The sequence below is a fragment of the Acanthaster planci genome, unplaced genomic scaffold (genome assembly GCF_054643075.1).
Source record: "Acanthaster planci isolate LZ-2023a unplaced genomic scaffold, COTS_SCS Contig1, whole genome shotgun sequence".
NCBI classification, from domain to species: domain Eukaryota; kingdom Metazoa; phylum Echinodermata; class Asteroidea; order Valvatida; family Acanthasteridae; genus Acanthaster; species Acanthaster planci.
Genome location: NW_028257625.1, coordinates 157869 through 178233, shown reverse-complemented (window position 1 = coordinate 178233; position 20365 = coordinate 157869). Strand labels below are relative to the sequence as shown.

Genomic DNA, 20365 nt, shown 5'->3' with positions numbered 1-20365 from the left:
TCACCAGCTATATTGTACGTGTGCGTGTAGTCTCAAATGAGTGCCTAATTGATATTCACTGACCCGTTCATTTTAATGGCTGAATTCTTGTACCCTTCACATTTTTTGTTCCCGCATTTGAATGAAGTCAATAATTTTCATAGCAACCATTAAAAATATGCAGCACTCAAAAGTGGACAATGCCTCCTCAAGGTCAGCATAGCTGCTCGCTGAAATATAAGATGCTTTTTTTTTTCATGAGTAAATGCGTTGTGTGCTGGTCTTGTATGCTTCGTTTACAATGCATTTGCTGTCGCAGAAATCCTAGTTGGGATTCGGGTTACCCAAGTTAATGAAAATCCGTGCGATTGTTCACTCCGATCAGGCACATCTGAATGTCGAGCTTGTGAAAGGCTTGTAATGTTTACGGGTAGAGTTTCACGTAGAGCCATTAATGAAAGAAGAGTTTCTTGTACGTCTAATACAAGTGTGATGTGTCACAGCAATTTTATTAAAAATAGAGGCGGCTTATATGTATTTTTAAAAGGGAAAAATAGTCGTACCCATGGTAACCAATGGCACCAAAGTATCGAATGTATTGGTGTGTGGTGTAGAGTAGAATTCCAGAAGTTGTTGAAGTCGAAACTGAACTTAATGATTGCGAAGAATTTATCTAGGAGAGGTTGTGTACAAAGGCACATGTACTTTGGTTTCTTGATAAATCAACATTTTCATTCAGAATCCTAGGTTTCTACATGTACATGTATCTTTCAAAATTGGTCGTGCCATGCATTTTGTGTAGATGTAAATCTTTGTCCCCAACAAAGGTGGGGCTGTTCAAAAGGGTGGAGTACAGGTATTCCCACCAAGGGTCAAGATGAACCTATCCAACTATTTCACAAAAGGTCAGAAGGAGACATGAAAGTGCTTGTCATGTCATCAGTGATAACCACACTGGGAGACTGACTTGGGTTCAGTGTAATCGGTATCTCAGTGAACAAGAAATGACTGTATTGGGATTCAAGCTTTGAACCTGCAGAGAGCATTATTGGTGTTCTGCCATGTGAACCCTCCGTCCCCTATGATGGCAGTTGCCTCTTTCAGTTCATACGGCTGGGTACTTGACAGGTCACTGTGTCTAACACTGACTTGAGCCTTTTACTTCCATCACTATTTCAGGAGAGGAACGCGGAGAGCGCCATCGAAGCATTGAAGGAATACGAGCCCGAGATAGCCAAGGTGATCCGCATGGACAAGTCCGGCGTGCAGAGAATACGCGCCCGGGACCTGGTGCCCGGCGATGTCGTAGAAGTTTCAGGTATGGCCAGCTCTGTATCTTTTCTCTCTTTTTTCTCTGTCTTTTTTGTTTTTTGTTTTTGTTTGTTTAATTTCCTACCTGACAGGTGTACCTGATAAAAATGTTGTAAGAGTATGATTCTTAATTGGGCTGGGATGTTAAATGACAGCCAGCATCTTGCCAGTGCAGTATTTCTGCAGTGCTTTTGATTTACATGTACATGTACATGTATCAACCTGATTTATCAGTCTGTTTGTGCTTTCTTCATTCCTTGTTGCCTACTTCACTTGTGGCTTCTTTTCTCATTGTCCCATTGCTTCCTTTTATTAGGGTGTCTGTAGTTCATTTAATGATTTTCATATGTTGTTTACCTTGAGGGAGGATCGGTAATTCAGGGGAAAAGGGGGGGGAGTGAAAAGATTACTTTCTTAAGCCCAAAAATGCCTAAATTTGTCATGTTATTCTGATGTTTTTCCTTGGTGGTCAATTCCAGACACTGCTGGATGCATAAAACAAAAATCTTTTTTCCTCAGTCAGAGCTGAAAATGAGGGTTGATTGGAAATGAGAACCATAGAAAATACAACAGATGCCCTTATAGGATAGAAATACATGTATTCTTGTCTTGGACAAAGTGCTGTCATTCAATGGTAACCATTGTGTATGTACTGATAAATGCATAATTTTACAAGTAATCTGTCCGTTCCTTCCTCATTGTGCATGTGTAAATTCATGGACATGTTCCTCCATGTACGTGTACAGTATGTGCATGTACCTGTATACATGTACATGTATGCAGTGTAATCAAAGTATCAGTGGACCTGTGTGAACGTGCCAAACCCCATCTACAGTAGTAATTGAGGTTAATTGCAGTGTGGTCAGGCACATTCTACAACAATTGTGTGTGCGTGTCCGTCGTGGAAACGGCCTTTGCGACTTGGAACCGGTACGCATTTTCCTCTGTGCCAAGTCCAGATGGTCGTTGAAGTTTGTCCACCTGAATTCATTATGCAGACTCTGATATTGATGGTAGTGTACGGCCCGTACCGTAGCTTGTAATGCCCAAATTCTTTGGCCTTGTTCTCAACCAGCAGAATCGTTCAATTTGATACTAACCTTCCCAGGTCTCTGCAAGTCTTCATAATGTGTTTGTGCAGCATACTGGTACATGTAGGAGAATCTTCCGGGACCGAGGCAGGCAGAACCCAGCTGCTGTTTCTTTATCTTGGGGCTGGGTGCCCCTTAAAAGTTGAAGTACAGAGAATGTGCCATCGGTGTCGTGAAAAGCAGAAGATTTTGTAGAGGTTTCATGATGGTTCCTGGAAAAGTGACCTCAGTGTTGACGTTAATTCATGCATATGTTCGTGCACATTGTACTCGTACCAGTACATACATACGTACATACAGGTACATACATGCATGTATTACTGTGTAGCATGGTCTGACATACCGGGTACACTTGCTGCTAGTTGCTGTGTTTTACAGCATTCTCATATTGTACTGTATAGGATTCTTACAAACATTGTATTGAAAAACCAGATGATTGATTTTATTCTTGCTTCATATTACAATTACGCCCGGATCCTTCTATTTGATTTAATAAATGCTTTTGAGAGTTGCATATTGTCATGGGTGGACAATTACATCAGTGCCTGATTACTCAAAATGTATGTACCTAGTACATGTACATGTGGCTTTGTAGGATGACCCTACATGTACATGTATACATTTTATGCTAATTATGCACGACGAGCACGGTTACGTTTACTCGAGCAGTAAAAGCCATGTTGTACACTAGCAGTGGTACATTTACCTTTCTTCTCATTTTATGCTTAGATGCACACCTTTTGTAATCTGCTAATGTGAAGAGAGAATGTGCACACAGTGGCTGCCGTGGTGTTGCATTTTGTGCTCATCCTGTCGGAAACTGGCCAGGCACTCTCTGGTCCATACGCGTGATTGCCTGAGGCATGGCTACGGTGGGAATGGTTCCAGTATTTCCCTCCGTTTTCTCCCGCACAGCCCCTACCCACATTTATCACAAAAGTGACAGTTTCATAGTGACGAGCAAATATGTGTATGCCAAGCAATTTTTTTTTTATACTGGAGTGCATCTCTTGTTTTTTTAAATTAATAATTTCATGATGCATCACACTTACGGTACATGTACCCTTCTGTAGTGCTGGTGATCAAACAAACATTCACACTGTCAGCTAGGCTGGTGTCCTTCCAACACATCCCTTTTTTTTGCAGTAGGAGGATTAGTATTTTCTGTAGCCACTGTGATTTATATGAAACTGCATTTGAATGTTCACATTGAGCTTTAATATGATTATGCACATTTCACTTGAAACAAAGTGCCACTTGACCTCTCTTGCTGTTTTTATTTTTAACCAGTGAGCCCTTCATTAGCCGCATGCTGAATCGGTATTAAAATGTGAAAAATAAAATTCCTACATGTACCTACATGTACTTCGTGCACCGACTCTGTTTTCACATGCCATAAGTAATTGGAAACAGAGCCATATTTTACATGTATCTTTGCAGAGTGCAGGACATGTTATGTAGTGGTGTACAGTGTTGCATGTGCATTGTACCGAGCATACCAAGAAGTTCGGGAAAATGCACATGTACTGTACAGCACGTGTGAGAAGATTACTGTTTTCGGAAAGGGAAGTCTTGTTTGCCAGTTGTTGATTGAGATTCAAGCACAAAGAGAGATTGCCAAATGAACAGTGTAAACTACACGTATCCTGCCTGCAAATGTGAGATTGGCAATTGTAGCTGCTTTCATATACATGTACATACATGTACGTGTACACATACAATGTATGAAACTTGCCATACAACTACATGTAGTATGCATCTGTCTGCTTGGAATATGATATGTGTTAGGCACGTGTACATGTATTTATGTGTCTGCGGTATCTGTTTGATACTGTAATGAGAACTTACTTTGTATAGTTGACTAGAAATTTGATATGGATATCGATCGTGTTTGTTACCTTGTTCATCAGATAGCCACTTTCAGTGTCATACTTTTTTTTCTTTTCAAAATCCTTTCTAAATATATCTGAATAGTCATGATTCTCCACAGTGCGTCAGGCATTTTGGCTTACTGTAGATTAAAATGTACCCGTATTCCTGATATTACTGCAGACATCACTGCAGGGAAAAATAAAACTTGAACAGGGTGCAAGAACATTTCATTACAAGGTACAGTGTAGGCTATTATTGTACTATAATAAAAAAAAGTAAACAGATACGAAAATGGAAACTACCGTCATATTCGTACATGTACACTGTGAATTTAACATTGATCAGTTGACGGATATTTGACAGACGTTGCTATTTGCTCTTACTGAGGGATTAGCAAATTCCCCAGGTGGGACTTGCCATTGATTCGGTGTGTTGCCATGATCACCTCTCGCTGCGGAGAGTCGTACGTGTGATACTGTGTATGTAGCTGGGCACACGTTTCTTGGCTGTTGGGAATACAGTGCAAGTACTGCTAGTCATATTGGCAAGTGGCACCTGAGGCTGTCGTGGAAATGATCCAGATGTATTTTATACATACATGTACATGTTGCTAAACAGAAAGGTGTACATGAAGATGGTTTCCATTCAAAGGGAGTGTTTTTTCTACTGACCCATTTTGTTCATTTTTATATTAAGTAATGTACAGTGTACATACAGTATACATTACGTACAGTATATAGGTAAATGAATTTCTGCATTTCCAAATCACATGTACCGTTACCCACGCAGTGAAATCTCAACAGGCTGAATGGAGTGATGTAATTGAGACAGGCAGGAGGGAGGAATCATAGCTGCCTGTGTGGTGTTATGAAACCTACGTGTATAATAGTTTTGTCAGTGCATATGTGTACGTGTACACATCATACAGTGTACACGTACATGTAGGTTGCATCACAACTGATGTTTTGTGCATAGTTTCTGCACCATCAGCTGTTGTATCGGGTGTACAAAGTCTGTCGACGGTACACCGAAAAACATTGTACATGTACGGTGTATACATGTATGTCATTTCGTGGCATAATGGATGACATGAACAGTGTGCACATTGCTTTGTCCGTGGGATTTTTCCAAACCAAAGGCAGGCTTTGGCCTTGGTGTCCAACTTCATGAGTTTTACACTCCTTCCCTTGGAAGCCCTGGTTTAAAGAGCACCTCTAAGGAAAACATGTTTTCTCAGATTTTATCTGTACAAATAAATATGGAAGCATCCAAATAGAATGCAGTGTCATTTGTCTTCAGAGCCCAACTATAACAAGCTTAAAAGGGCTTTTTTTCTGTTTATGCCAAGATGCGAATTCTGAATGTAGATTGCGCCATTTTGAGAAAACGAGGGAACCCTCTCCCTTTTCTGGTAGGCCAAAATTGTTTTTTATATCCTGAGGGGGAATTTTTTTTTAGTTAGAGCTGAAGATGAATCCAAAGCATAGAGCTACATGTATATAAAAACTATAGTGCTGACTTATGTACAAAATGATGCCTGCTGGCCACATCCATGTTTTGACACAAACCTGTGGAAAATTTGACATTGTGTATGGCTTTTGTACGGCTAGTTGCGTACATGTGTGCGTCTGTATTCTAAAATGATGCTGGTACATTAGCAAAGCCAGTCATCAACAACCTGAATGCACAATCAGTAAATGAGCATTTCATTAATTGCTCCGCGCCAAAAAATGCGAGTGCATATGCGCTGCGCATGATTTTTGATGTGACCTTTCTTTTTAAGTTGCATTTTATCAGTACCCGATGTGCACGCACGACATCTGCTGCCCCAGAGCAGTCAACTCGCTTAATACTGACTAAATTAAGGGAAAGACTTTTTAATTTAGCAGAACGGTATTCATTGAAAGACAACCATTGAAATACTGTACATGCATGTGAAATCGGACAACCTACCGGTAGCTGGAATGTTAGGGAAGCATTCATTTTAAAATAATCAGCTATGGATGTAAATAAACATGTTTCATTGCTCTGTATGTGTGTGTGTCTTATTCTAAAGATGCACTGACGTTCCCATTTGTTGTACTTGTGCCTTGCATTTAGAATACATTATTCAATATTCATTCTGTCTGATTTTGATGGTTCTACAAGCTCGCACATGGATTAAAAATGTGTGCGCCCAGGACAGCGTTAAAATTTCTCTGTGTGGAGAAAGAAGTTAGTGCTCTAGTTTTCATATATACCCTAGCTCTATGATCCTAAGTCAGAGACTGACCCTTCATTTGGTAAAATGGCCCTCTACATGTAGTGATGCTTTGTGATCAGCCAACTGCTGTGTACATGTACAAGTACGCAGTTGGGGGGATGTTCAGAACATCTCCCCTCCTCCCATCAAATTAAACATCTGTCCTGTGGAGGTTGAATATGGAGGCTCTGGTGCTCCATGTCACCTTTCCCCAAAAGCCTTGATCTTTCCTGCCAAATTGATCGCGAGTGCTGAAAGAATTCATCCAACCTTGGATTGATGGCGCATACAGTATATCCAAGCTTGGCAGGCAACGAACCTGAGGATGACAGGTATCGATCCGACCATCCACCACTGCAAACTTTGGGCCTGCCACGGTCCTTCGTGCATTTTACAAAAACCAATTATTCTACAATTAGTGCCGGACAAAATAGAAAATCAAGTGGTAGCTAGGCTTTTATACACAAACAATGTACAGGAGGTGCATTGTACCTGCACAGTGCATTTGGTGCTTGCTTGCATGGGGAACAAGACAGTAGCAAATCTTATCTGTGCATTAGATATACATGTATATATATACAAGTGTAATTTACACATGCACACATTGTAATACATTGTTATTATATCCTAAAATGTATCATGCAGGGTGTTACATTGTAGACTTACATGTATAATGTTTTTGGGCCTCATTCTGTGATTGATAGAAACAGAACATTTGTACAGCTAGTTTATTGGGCGGCATTACATGTATACTTAAACTTTACCAAATCTTCTTGCCAGATTCATGTTTAAAGTAAATGGACCTTTTAATGCAATATTTCGATGAGGACTTGACTGACATGACGACGTAAAAATTGTGCTGGGGTACCAGTATAAAATCCGGGGTTCAAAGTGTGTCATTATTGTGTCCCTGTTACACCTTGCTGACCTGCTAAATTTGACATAAATATACATGTATCATTAAAACTTAACTTCAAATTTTTTTGTTTGGGAGGTAATTAGCAGTAATTTGCATTAAAAACATGTTCTACACTTACACAATCATGTCAGATGTGACAGGGCATGAAAACAATGAACCCCAAGTTTGGACCCCATAAAAGAGATCTTTGAAAATGGAAGAATGTTGTCTCTCCCTCAGTGATGTACATTTGCATTCACCCACTGTATAATCTTGAAACAGGACAAAATTTTCAGTTTTCATCAGTTTTGGGCAGACCTGAAAATGTACATGTATTTGCAGTGAAACTAGCTCTGAGGTGTAGGGTTTAATCTGTTTAGCGGTTCAGTTCCCCAACTGTGCATGCACTGTAGGTTTTAACTGCTGATCCGATGTCCAGTGCTTTAATCGGAACATCGTCAGATGACCGATCCAATCTGATGTTTTTACTGACAATAACTGAAAACGTAACCTGAAGAGGATGTGCGTGTACCTGTAGGCCTGCTCCTAACAACACAAAACCAGTGTTTTCCCTTAAAACTTAGAATGTACGTTTACACATTACCGGTAATAGGATTAGTTATAAAAACTAAACTTTTGCATGTACTGTCACTGAGTTGAGAGAATTGTGTATAATCACATCGCTGCTCACACGATATAGTGCTCCATTGTATTCAAATCCAACGCGCGTAGTGCATACATGCATAATAGACACAAAGCACCTCGGGCTGAATCACGGCTAGCCCTTAGTTAAGGCGCACATGGCACTAGTGCACCATGCTGGCGCATGGCTTTACCACTCGCATTGGTGTCTTTGTTGTGCAAACGGCACAGGTACATGTACATGCCGTGTGTCCAGGTAGCCACGCACGCCTTGAGTAAAGGCTAAATTGCGGGCTCCCTTCAGACTGGTCACACAGCACCTTGTGGTGCCACATGTGGTGAAGTTCCCTGGCTCTGTGTACACTGTACAGTGTACACTGACTGCTTCTTGGGTCTGCGGGCCGTGCATGAGATGTTGCGGCGGGGATCACACAGATGTAATTTTTGGGGGATACTTTACATGGGTTTAACCATGGTATAACTGTTCATTTATTTCACCAAATGAAAAACACCACCGTTTTTGTTCATGCTCAAATAACTATGAGTTTTACATGTACCATGTACGTTTGCTAGAACTGAGTGCAGAGTTTGTCCCTTTCTTCAATTTAACATTGGCATTCATATCAGCAAGGAAGGTCAAATTTTGCTGATCCGATGTTCTACCGATGTTGCCGAACATTGACCTGATCTGGTGTCCGATCCGATCCAATCATCGGTTGATCCCTAACTGATTCCTCATCCATCATCTCTTCTCTCCCTCCATTATCCCCGACCCTTCCTGCCTGCCTCCTCCCCTGCCCACTCTTTCAAGTGACATGCCCAACTCAAACGCCGTTCCATCACGTCCCCGCTGCGAGCGATGACTGCGATCAGTAGGGATTGTCATGCAGCTAGGCCCCAGAGTACTTGTATTGATGCTGGAGTCCTTGCTGTCTCATCAACCTTATTCCTCCACAGAACTCCGACCAGTTTATTGCTCATGCCACAGGATGTGACCTGGCATAGTGCATACAAAACTGTCTGTACAAACATTTATATGCTTAAAGTATACATGTAGCTGCAATGAATTTTTATTAGACACAATTCTTCTGGATCTCTGTACTCTTCTTCATTGTATAAAAACTCTTTTACACTCCTATTTGGTTAAATGCTCTGAAAAGTGCATACTTTTAAACAATTAAAATTATCCATGCTTTTCTAGACAACGGAGGGTGCTGTTGCTGTGAAGTCATCAGGGAAGACATGCTTCAGTGTTCAGAAAAGAATAAGGCTGCATCCCAAACTCTTGTCTAGAGCTTCATGTGGGTCTAGGTCTGGGAAATGTGTGAAGATGCAAAGACAGTAGCTGTAGCTCTGGAAGCCCGTTTCGGACATGGCCTAAGACTTCTGAAAGTATATTCAATATGTAACATCAGTGTCATCAAATGGAACTTTTTTGTACATTTCTTACTCCAGTGCCTTGTCATAAAACTTCAGCAAATGCCCACCGACAGATACAGACAGATATAATGTCTCTGTCATTGTGCAGAGCTGTCTCTGAACTCTAAGCCAGCATTTTGATTGGATTTCATTGGTGGGGCAGTCTTGTAAATCAGCCGTGTTATATGGGTACATGTATATGCACATGTACCGGTACATTGACAAAGAGCTGATTTCGCTGTAAAGACATGCTGGCTGGCAGGCGGGCAAACTTTGATTACAGTGCAGTAAGACACAGCAGTGCATAGTGCAGGCAGACAGGCAAGCAGTCTTAGACTCACACGGAGATGACCCACATGGATGCAGGCATAGCCTTATGGGGAGCAGAGCCTCAGTGTCAGGCAGTCCCTTGGCTTGGAATGTTTGGTATGGGCATGTGAAATATGAGAGACACGCTGGTTGGCTGGTTGGGCCCAGGCGAACCTTCCCCATACAGTCTCTTTGCAGACAGTCTAGCAAATGTGAACTTCCGACATGTACATGTATTTTTACAATTGTTCTGTCATCTGACTTTTTTGTATGGTGTTCAGAAGTGGTTACATGTATATAATAATTTGAACAGGCTTTCCTGTACCATAACTCGTACGAGTAGGTAGGTGTACAGTTCACTTAGTAAGATTTGCAAATTTTCTGCATATTTGTAACTACTGGTAAAGGTTGACTCTGTGCCGTGCATGTACATGTACAATGTACATGTATGTACCGGTATTAGGCAGATGTACACATTGAAAGATAATATTCATAAAGACTACTGATGGAGAGACACACACAAATTTACTTGGCCAAAGGCATCACCAAACGTGTAGGAGAAGTGGGCACTTGTGGGTACTTATATATCACTTAATCTTTTTTTAACTGTTACTGGTATCGTTTAATTGACACTTTAATCACTGAACTGATAAATTTTTGATCTTTTAATTTATAACTTTGAAGTACATGTATGTTACTTTAATCAAAGTGCCTTGTGCAACTCTCGTGCACAGGGAAAAAGCATCTCCCATTGATAATAATCACTTAATTTTGAATGGGCTTAATTCACAGGTGGCGATCAGTGCACAAAGCGTTCTGCCGGCAGTGCAGTTCGATTCATGCAGACCGATGTGATGAAAACTTCATATTGAATTATAAATGATTTCATTTAAGTGTTAAAGGTTCTTTCCTTGCCTCAAAATCCGACAATGATCAACGGTCCTTTTCAATCAGTTTATCCAGTCATTTTCATTGATGTGGAAAAAAACAAAAAACCACCTCTCACTGATACTTTCAGCATTAAAGAGCAGTGAGAACTGTTGAACATCATCGGTACTCGGTAGATTGTTGCCAGTGTTTGCTCATCTGTCATGTAGCATCTGACCCACCAGAAATCCAGGGATTACCACTTATTTCTCTTGCGGTACCAGCACATTTTGCAGATCATACCCTGTCATGCTTCACGTCTAGGCTTGTCGTCTCACCGATCTGACTGTGCATGCAATCCAGGAAAGTGACCTGCCGAAGTGAGATTTAGCCAGACTCATTTTGTAGAGTTGCTTCCAAAGCATTGAAACAAAAACATCCCCCAAAAGCCATTTTTGAAGATCCTGTATGTCTGGTTGAATGGAAGTCAAGCTTTTCTCAAAGATACCCATGTCATGCTGGCTCAGAAGCCTGAAGAAACCTGCAGTGCAGAGAGGTGATGATGGCGGCATGTTTTGTGTCAAAGATGGTATGAAACCCCCCCCCCCCAAATCTATACTTGTACATGTACAGTGTAGGTACATGTATTGTATTCCAAGTGAAACCCACAGCTTTAGGAAGGGACTGATTACCAAATTTTCCATTGCTCCAACCGGATTTGTGAAGTAGATTCTGCATGTTTCTGTTTTCTGACTTGGAAAGCATTCTTGAATTGAGTCCTGTCAATTGATCTGTCCCAATAGCTTTCAGTGAAGTTATTTTGATAAATGTCCAATAAATGGGCTATCATTTCCAACACATAAAGTACATTTATACACGTGATCCTTTTTGCAAACTATTTTATTATTTCTGCTTCAGTTTGAGCCTGCGTATTCGAAGGCCTGAGGGTGTTAAACTGGGTGTACATGTACACGTACATGTATTATTAAAATGTCTATTCTCCACGTTTTTGCTCTAGAGCACCCTACATGCTCAGTACATGAACATTCTGTCAGTGCAACTGGCAACAATGCAAAAATTGTTTCATTTGTACTGTATGTCACATGCTTTGGCACATTTAAAATTGCTGGAGCGTTGCTGGGCAAAGAAAACTTTCAGCCAACCAAGACACACGCTGCTCCTCACAGTAGTGTGCTATTAACCTTCACTTTGAATAGTCTGGTGTCCGGCTGCTCGAGGCTGTACATGTATGTAAGCCTAAATGTACATGTACTGTACATTGTAGAGTTGTGGCTGTACCAGCTTGAAGCAACGTGCACCCACATAGATAAAATGCATGGGAAGTCATTGGCTTGTGCTGTACATGTACAGTGTGCATGTATGTAGTTGCAGCAACTGTCCATAGACATACATGTACATGTACAAGGTGTATGTACAAGTACATGTATATAAAGTATGCCCATTTCTTACTGCTGGCCTTAGCCAGTTGAATCATAGAGAGAAGGACACAGAAGGAGTTGCAACTCAGGCACTTCAAAGTGTTCAATGATGGTCACCGCCGGGTCAGACAAATAATAGAAAACATTCCAAAAATGCCTGATTACTGCCTGCATCTTAGCCGAACAAGCGGGGCCAGTAATATCCAGCAATACTTGTAGTTTTTTGCTTGCGATTAATACAAATTATTGATGTGACCAAGAAAGAGAGAGAGAAAAATTCCTGATATAAGACCTACTTTTGCCATCGTAAATAAACTTTTTAAATTTTGATATTCTATTTCACTATCCATGCAAAGTTTGTAATGTTAGTCTCCTCTATCCAATACATCAATGTTCAAAGAGTTTGTACAAATTTGGCTAACACAAGCCAACAAAAATGTTCACTACTACTGGAAAGCTTAGTTCATTAGGAACAAAAATGTGCTATTTCATCACAGGGAGTGATTGTGAAATCTCATAAAATACGCTTTTGTACAAACGGCATAATAAAAACGATTCGAACAAAACACAAAATCTTGTAAACAACTGGGCCATTTGTTCTCAAAATAACTCCAGAAGAAAGAGTTTATTCAGGGCAATGAATGCACATATTGATTTAGGGGAGACAGCATAATGCAAGCAACTGCGCAAGCATTAATTTTGATGTTGCCATGAGATCATACCAAGCACCAACAAAGGCATGAATATTCAATTTCTTATACCTCAGTATGCAAAGTTTTAAGGATGCAGATTACCATTGACAAATGGTGACGGCGATCATAGGTACAAAGGGTTTTCATGGTTGTGAAACAGATGGTGTGTTGCAAGCATTTGCTGCGCTCTGGCTATGGACATACCAGGCATGCCAAAAAGTGATAATTGGCCAGATGTTACAGCCCGGGCAGTTCAAACTCCTTCTGTGTCCTTCCTCTATGGTTGAATTGGACAAGGCTGACTTTCATTTGATCCAGAGGCCTTATCAGGGACCACTACTGGCATTATCAAAGTGGCACTACATGCAAATGTCATCTATCAGGTGGCGTTGTTATGCAGACCTACCGGTACCACTGCATGTACACGTATATACATGTATTGTGGGTCATACACACATATACATGTAGGGCCTTGAAGATGGTACATGTACATGCACATGAATGAAACGGTCACTACAGACCTACGTGTACACGTACATGTACATCACCCTTGCGTTCATGTATTTAAAAATACATGTGAGATGTTTGAGTAGTCCTAACAGGACATCATTTCTAGGTAAAAAGTAGCCTCTCTTGTTTGTGCACTTGAGTCTGAGTCTATACAGAATTACCTCAGCATACTGAAATACATCGCTTACGACAATCTAATGGATGTCTAATATACATGTACTTGTACGTGTACATGTAGGTGGTCAAATGGGGCCAGTCATTCCTGGCCGTGCTCTTTTCCTACTCAATCAAAATTAGAGTGGCCCTTTCAGCATCGAAATATGGCCGGGGAGCCAAGCGGCGAGTACCGTACATGTACTCCTCAAACTGGAGTGACTGTGTTCAGGTTGGTCCATTAGGTAATCGTGTATTTTATCCTTAATCTGCTGATGGGTCAAGGCTTCTTTGGCTTTTTTGGCCCGTCCTTGTCAACCGTCCTCAATATCGGGCACGACTGAATGGTGGCTGTTATTGTAGATGCCATTCAAAGAAATCAAAGAAATCAGTAGGTTTTATTTGGGGGGGGGGTTGAAATATTATAATTGATCTGGTGGGCAGCTTGTAAGCTATTTAGGTGTAGTACTGCTCAGGGCCTTCTTCTGTAAAGCTGCCATCAGGGCCCAGGTTTCATAAGGTATGAGGCGAAAAAAAAAAATCATGTTGCGCGACCGAGTTTTTGCGTGTTTTTGTTGGCAACAAGCATCACGTGTGACGTTGGCTGGGACCCTCTCTTTCTTGCTTTGTAAAATGTGCGTGTACTGAAAAGTTGGCACGTACACAGCACGTGTCCACCAGCTCTCTCTTTGGTAATGTGACAATGCTTGTAAAATATGCATGTACCTTGAACTGTACACATAAAGTATGGGGAGCTTTGTCAAGCACTCACAACAGTGATTTCCCTCCTTCGATTTGACCCAGATTTTTACTTGTCAAGGAGGCGGGCCATTCATTATTTTGTTTGTATTAGGGCAATTGCAATAAATGTCAGACCGTGAGCAAGGGGAAAGACTTAACGCTCAGTCGCTCACTAATATTGAATTAAAGTAGAGATTGCTGTCAAATTGAGAAAAGGCCACATGTAAACTGTACTTATACATGTCATCGTTCTGATAACTGGAGCTAGAACTGAACAAGCACACGTGGCATTGATTGGATTTGTATTCTAGGTTCTGTGAAAACTCAAATTTACGTGTACACTGTATACATATATATTTGTACATGTACATGCATCATTTCAATGGGAGTACTGCGCTAGATAGGATTTAACCCTAACTATGTTGAACCCAACAATATCAAACAATATCCATTTTTTGCTTGACCGTTAGCTCAGTAAAACCAGCAGAAAAAAGTCAAGTACAAACACGGCTTAAGTGTAGAAGCCCCAGTTTATAGCTCATTCAAGAAGTAATCGATGTGCAGAGTATACAATTCCTTTTCCCTGGTACATTCAGTCATATCACTTAAAATATGTGCAATTAAATGTGCATGAGAGTGCATGGGGTTTTCATATGCATAAACTGGGGTTTTAAAGTCCCCATGTAAATTAACTAACTCCCTCGGGTGTGTGCAAAATCATATTAAAATTGGGGGATTCAGGGCTGTTAGGGTTAATACATGTATTTTTGTGCATGATGCGTGTTACACATATTTGCTCTGGGTATAAAATGGCGTGTTGTTAAATGGCTTAAATTTACCACGGCTTGGTATTTCTGCGTCAATAATAGATGTGTTTCTTTTTCACTGGACTCTCCCCCAGAATTGAAAGAGTTGGATTATCAACAGGCGGCCCGCTGATAAACAATGGCCGCTTGTGTTTCCACAGACCTGTGCTTCTGCAGGGCCTTTCCCATTCAGACACAGACCAGGTTTCCTGGCAGAAAGACCCAGGGGTTGCTCTGGTTGCCAGGGGCAACATTGACGTCATTGCAGCGTTGGGTTTATGTAGGGTTTGTCATGTTTTGTTTGGAGAGGGGGTTGGCATTTTTGTCAACACACATTCCTTTTTTCGTTTTCCCAGGGATGTCTGTTGTTTTTGCAGTGTGGGTCAGTGTCCTGTTAAGGCAGTTTTCTGGTATTATTTTGGGTGCAGTGCAAGGACGTGTCAGCAAAATGCAGATTGGTGAAAAATGCAGGATTTGTTGTGTGCACAGCCCAAATCATATGACACGGCAGGGCACAACAATGGCTGACTGGCACTCTGGTTAGGAGAAAATCTGTCCAATTGTGTATTAATAGATAAGGGTAGCTTTTTTGTTTGAGAAATCGATGGTACTTAGCTTTGCAATCACGTCCATTTTTTTGGGGGGGGAAACCATTCTGCTTATTAAAGTCATACACCTTTTTTACATGACCCGTCATTCTCCTGTGTCTTTCAGAACATGTGGAAAAAACTAAAAGGTTGTCTTATTTTTTATGCATGCCTTCTTTCAAGCAGATAAACAGTACGGTCTGTGGGGGGTAGGCTTCTCAGGGTTAAGGGGACATCTTCTTTTGTTTGGAAATGTGGGTTCGAATTGTTGGGACAAAAACGAGCACTCACAGCATTGTTGCATTCCCCATGAATTAGGTGAAAAGACAAGCTTACTGGTACATGTACTATACACGAATATCCCCACAACCTGTGAATATACTCGCAGACACATTGTTCCACTGTACAGTACATGTACATGTACAAAAAAACAACGCACACATGTCTGTAATGTACAGTATATCAGAGTATTTACTTAGACAGTATTTGTCAGGTTTGAATATATGAACATAAAAGTTACAGCAAGGCATATATACAGGTTACATTGCTTCTCATTGGGTTGGAGTGAATTTTTTTGATCTCACATTTCACAGAAAGCTCGTGATAAACAAACATGTACGCTGTACTACATGTACATGTAGCAGAGCTCAGGGTGTTGGGAAAGAAAGTATTTCAGTACAGGGCCAGGAAAATTACTGACACTTTGCAAATATTTTTTTGCCAAGGTTTGAAAGACTTTACTAGTGCGCAGAGCAAGGAACATGTGCAAGTACATGTACATATATATTGACACCACGGTTGTTCAGTCTTCCTTTCTACAGTTCAGTGTACATGTACATAAAGTATGCATGTGGGGGTTTTGTGATGAAAAGTAAATGTTGAAACTACATGTATGCACATTATAAATGTCTGTTCCTATATTTTCATTTCCCGTAGTGGCTGGTATGCTGATTACACACTCTTTCTACATGTACATTGTGCTGTCCTTGCTTGGAAAAAAACATACATGCACATATTCCTTGTTGAAACAAAACGAAAAGATAGATTTGTTACAAGAATATCCAGATGAAGTCACATCATTTGATGCACATGTACATGTACTTACTTACATGTAAGCGTTATGGTACATGTATATAAGGATGGTTGAAGCTGTGCCCTACGTGTGTGTTTCTCTACTTTCATTCACCCCTCCCCCTAACCAAGGCCAGGGCATTTATGTAATGGTGATTCCCCTCCCAGGCAGAAAGATAATAATTATGGGAGCCCAGTGTGCTGGCTTACATTGTGGCCACTTTTATGGCCGTTGCTTTGGCAACGGGATGCCCTTGTGCCATGCCATGATAGAGAAGGTGACAACCGTTGTGTAAAGATATTGGAGATGTATCGCCCCTCCCCCTGAAATTGCCAGTGCCTGCATTTTTTTTTTTGGTTACTTCTTCGGGAGCTCTCTGGGAGGCAACAGAGTAACCTCAGTACAGTGCGTGCCACGCAGATTACTTTCTCATTTACTCTTGGCTGCTTTCAAGGCAAAATTCATGTAAATATGCATGTTCACTCATTCCATCTGCGCTTTGGACATACCTTGTATGCGTACATGGGTTAAAGTTAAATACTTGCATGCACGATCGGATGAAAAAAGCAAGGAGAAAACTTGCATATGCTTTCAATATTCTGGTCTGCACATGCACCGTAGGTACATGTACATGTACCCTGTTCTGACAGTGTAACCTTTGATCTCTTTTTTGGGGGGGGGTGGGGGATTTTTGGAAAATATGAAATTAGAAATGGAGAGAGAAAATGTGCCCATTGAAGTTTGAATGTGGTGCAGAAAGGCATAATGGAATGGACTGACATTGTATTTATGCATGCAACCAATACCGTGTTAATGTGTTCATTTAATTTGAAATAAATGCCACCTGACCTCTCTTGTTATTTTTTTAGCAAGTGAACATTAAGCTGCATACTGAATCAGTACCTCCATGCAAAGAAATCTACCCCCCCCAAAAAAATCCCTACTTAATTGTACCAGCACCCACTTGGTTTTCAAGTGTCATGTCTATGTAATCTGTCCCGAGCTGAAGTTCACCCCCAATCGGCCAAAAGAACGACAGGTGGTTACAAGGGGGTTCTTGCACGCGTTCTGCGTGTACGCAAAGACCGTACATGTACATGCCGGAGTAACTCAGCGTACTCAGCGTGCTCTGAGTCAAATGTGCATATCGTTGCGTTCCTTATGCCGCGCCTATGCAGCGAGTACCAAAAAACATGCCATCTTTTGTTCTGCTCGGAGCGGATAGAGAGCAGAACTATCACTTAGGCATAGTAACGTGACACAATATGAGCACTGTGTTCACACTTGGACAGCCTTGTTGTAAGATCGACTATGTACAATATGCACATGTACAGTATGCATTGTAATGTACATGTACATGTAAATATGTTATAGACACACATATTTGAATTTTAGTTGATGTACGGTATTCACATTGATGATGTTGATACATGTCATTTCATGAATACTGTAGGACCACCTGTGAAAGGATTGTTAACGAGTGCTGGCCGTGCAGCCATTAATTACTTTCCAACCTGTGCTTGTATTAATTAATAATGTGCAGTAAAGATGCCGTAATGGTTTGGTGCCGTTTAGATGGACTGCGGCGCAGTCCGTCTGTTGATTCAGTTGGAAATTCTACATGTACATGGAAGAGTTTGTTTTACATGTATACCTAATGTCTCTTACCAATTTTGCTGATGTCAACGTATTTGTGTCGTAGGACTGTAGTGTGCTCACATGTACTCTGTGTGCTCTCCGTGAGGATTGGGATCAACAAACAGGGAAGGGTGGATATTTGAGAGGTGTGTCCTGGATACCCTCAAATGCCCTGTTTGATGTGGGTTGTGCAAACAGCTCAAGATACATGTACATGTACCTGTACGATTCCATATTAGCTGATTTGGAACGTAAAAAAAGTGTTTGATTTTCACACCCAGCAGGAGCAAGCAGGAATTAACCAAGTGTAGCATTGTGTAGTTGGGAGACACAGAGAAATTGAGTTAACATGTACATGTATAGTATGGTACAGTGTACATGTACATGGTGCACTGTGTATACATGTACATGTATATGTACCTGCTACACATATCTACATGTATGCACATGATTAAGGTTGCACATGTACATGTATATGCACCATACAGACTTACAGTGTAAATTCGCAGTGTCCACCATGGTCTAAATGGAGGGCTGATCTTCTTTAAGCCCAGATGATCAGGTGTATCCAGAGTAACATGTAGAGCTCAAATTGGTGTTTATGTTGTTCCTTTTGTCTTCCATTTGTATGTGTTCACTGTGTTCAATGTAGGCAGGGTGCTCTTCCTTCAGCAGCACAGGCACTGGGATTGGACTTTAACAGTGGTTTTTAATCAGTGTTAAATACACCTCCGATCCATCAAAGTGGGCTGTTCCTCAGATCCATCAAAATGCGTGGCTGACTTGGTAATTACTTTGACAGATTCGTGAATGCACAGCCCAGCCACAAGTGTATTATTTTGACCTTCAGTGATATCAGTCAGTGATGTCTTTCAGTGATGAGCGGGTCGAATTTAATGCTTCCAGGAAGCTTGCTAGTACAGATGTCAGGAAATTTTTTTTGTTGGTCAGGTTTTTGCCATCCGTTTTCATATCTACACTTCTGACTTGTATTACCATACCACCCATTTTTTCCCTAATTTTTTGGGGGGTTCACCAGGGCATCATTTTAATAAATACGAGGAGAGCTAAAAATTGCTCCTTAATTTACTTTGTTGATTAAGGAGAGTGATTAATAAGTGCTCTCCTTAAATCAACAAAGTGAATTAAGGGGAGTGATTTGCTCTTGCTAACAAAAACCAAGTTAATGTAAACAAACTCAATAAAATTAACACAATTTAACTTCTTTTACTGAGTACAATGAGTTAACTTTAATCAGTTAAACCATCTCTCTTCTCACTTCATATATTCAGACAACATGTGATGCAATGGAGTTTGGATTGTGATTATGAATGATAAGTCTTAGAGGGCTCCAAGATAACATTCAGCCTGTGACTTAGACTGGTGCACCCATTTTCTTATAAACCGAAGAAAATAATGAAAAATTAATCCTAACCCCCAGGATGTATGTAAAATTGTATTGAAATTGGAGGATTTAGACTGTTGGGGTTAATATATGGATTTCTACAATCTTACTCATTTTTCCCACTTTTTTTTCACCTGATGGAGCTTGCTGAAATTTCGTCAAAATGTTCCTTATGCCGAAAATCAGTCAACGCAGTGGTTATGAATTGGTAAACATGTCCATGGTCAACGTATTTGCAGAAAATTTTATGGAAAATCCGCCTCTGATGTCGCTCCCGTTTGAACTCGCTCTGTGTGCGAACTTGCTCGATCCATGGCATCTACTGCATTGTTTGTGGGCGTGCATGTGGGTCCGTCATGTAGTCTTTCATCGTACATTGGTTTGGTGGACGTGGGTGCAAAACTTGACTAGTCTCCTCGCTCGCCCGGCAATCCATTTCGCTGTTAGAGGGGCTCTGAATATACTGCGCATGTGCATCCTTTCTTTTTGGTATTTTAAAACGTATTGCACGTCCACTGCAGATTGTATTCATCATCCCTTCCTGCGCTCACAATACTACTTTGACCAGTGCATTTTCATATAGAACACTGAGCACATTACCCGCCAGAGACTTTTTTCTTTCTTGTGACATACTTTCTGTTCTCGACACATGAACACGCAACAGGATCACACACCAACTCCAGCCACGACAG

The 20365-nt window shown here is 40.9% G+C and overlaps 1 protein-coding gene across 2 annotated transcripts in view; it reads left to right on the top strand.

Annotated features, from left to right (window-relative positions):
- LOC110980721 (calcium-transporting ATPase sarcoplasmic/endoplasmic reticulum type-like) overlaps positions 1–20365 on the top strand; it is a 73295-nt gene that overhangs the window by 15063 nt on the left and 37867 nt on the right. For both annotated transcript variants that reach the window (XM_087131516.1, XM_087131515.1), the window contains exon 6: positions 1159–1297. In XM_087131516.1, the coding sequence (XP_086987642.1) occupies positions 1159–1297 (139 nt within the window). The remainder of the gene's footprint in view (positions 1–1158; positions 1298–20365) is intronic.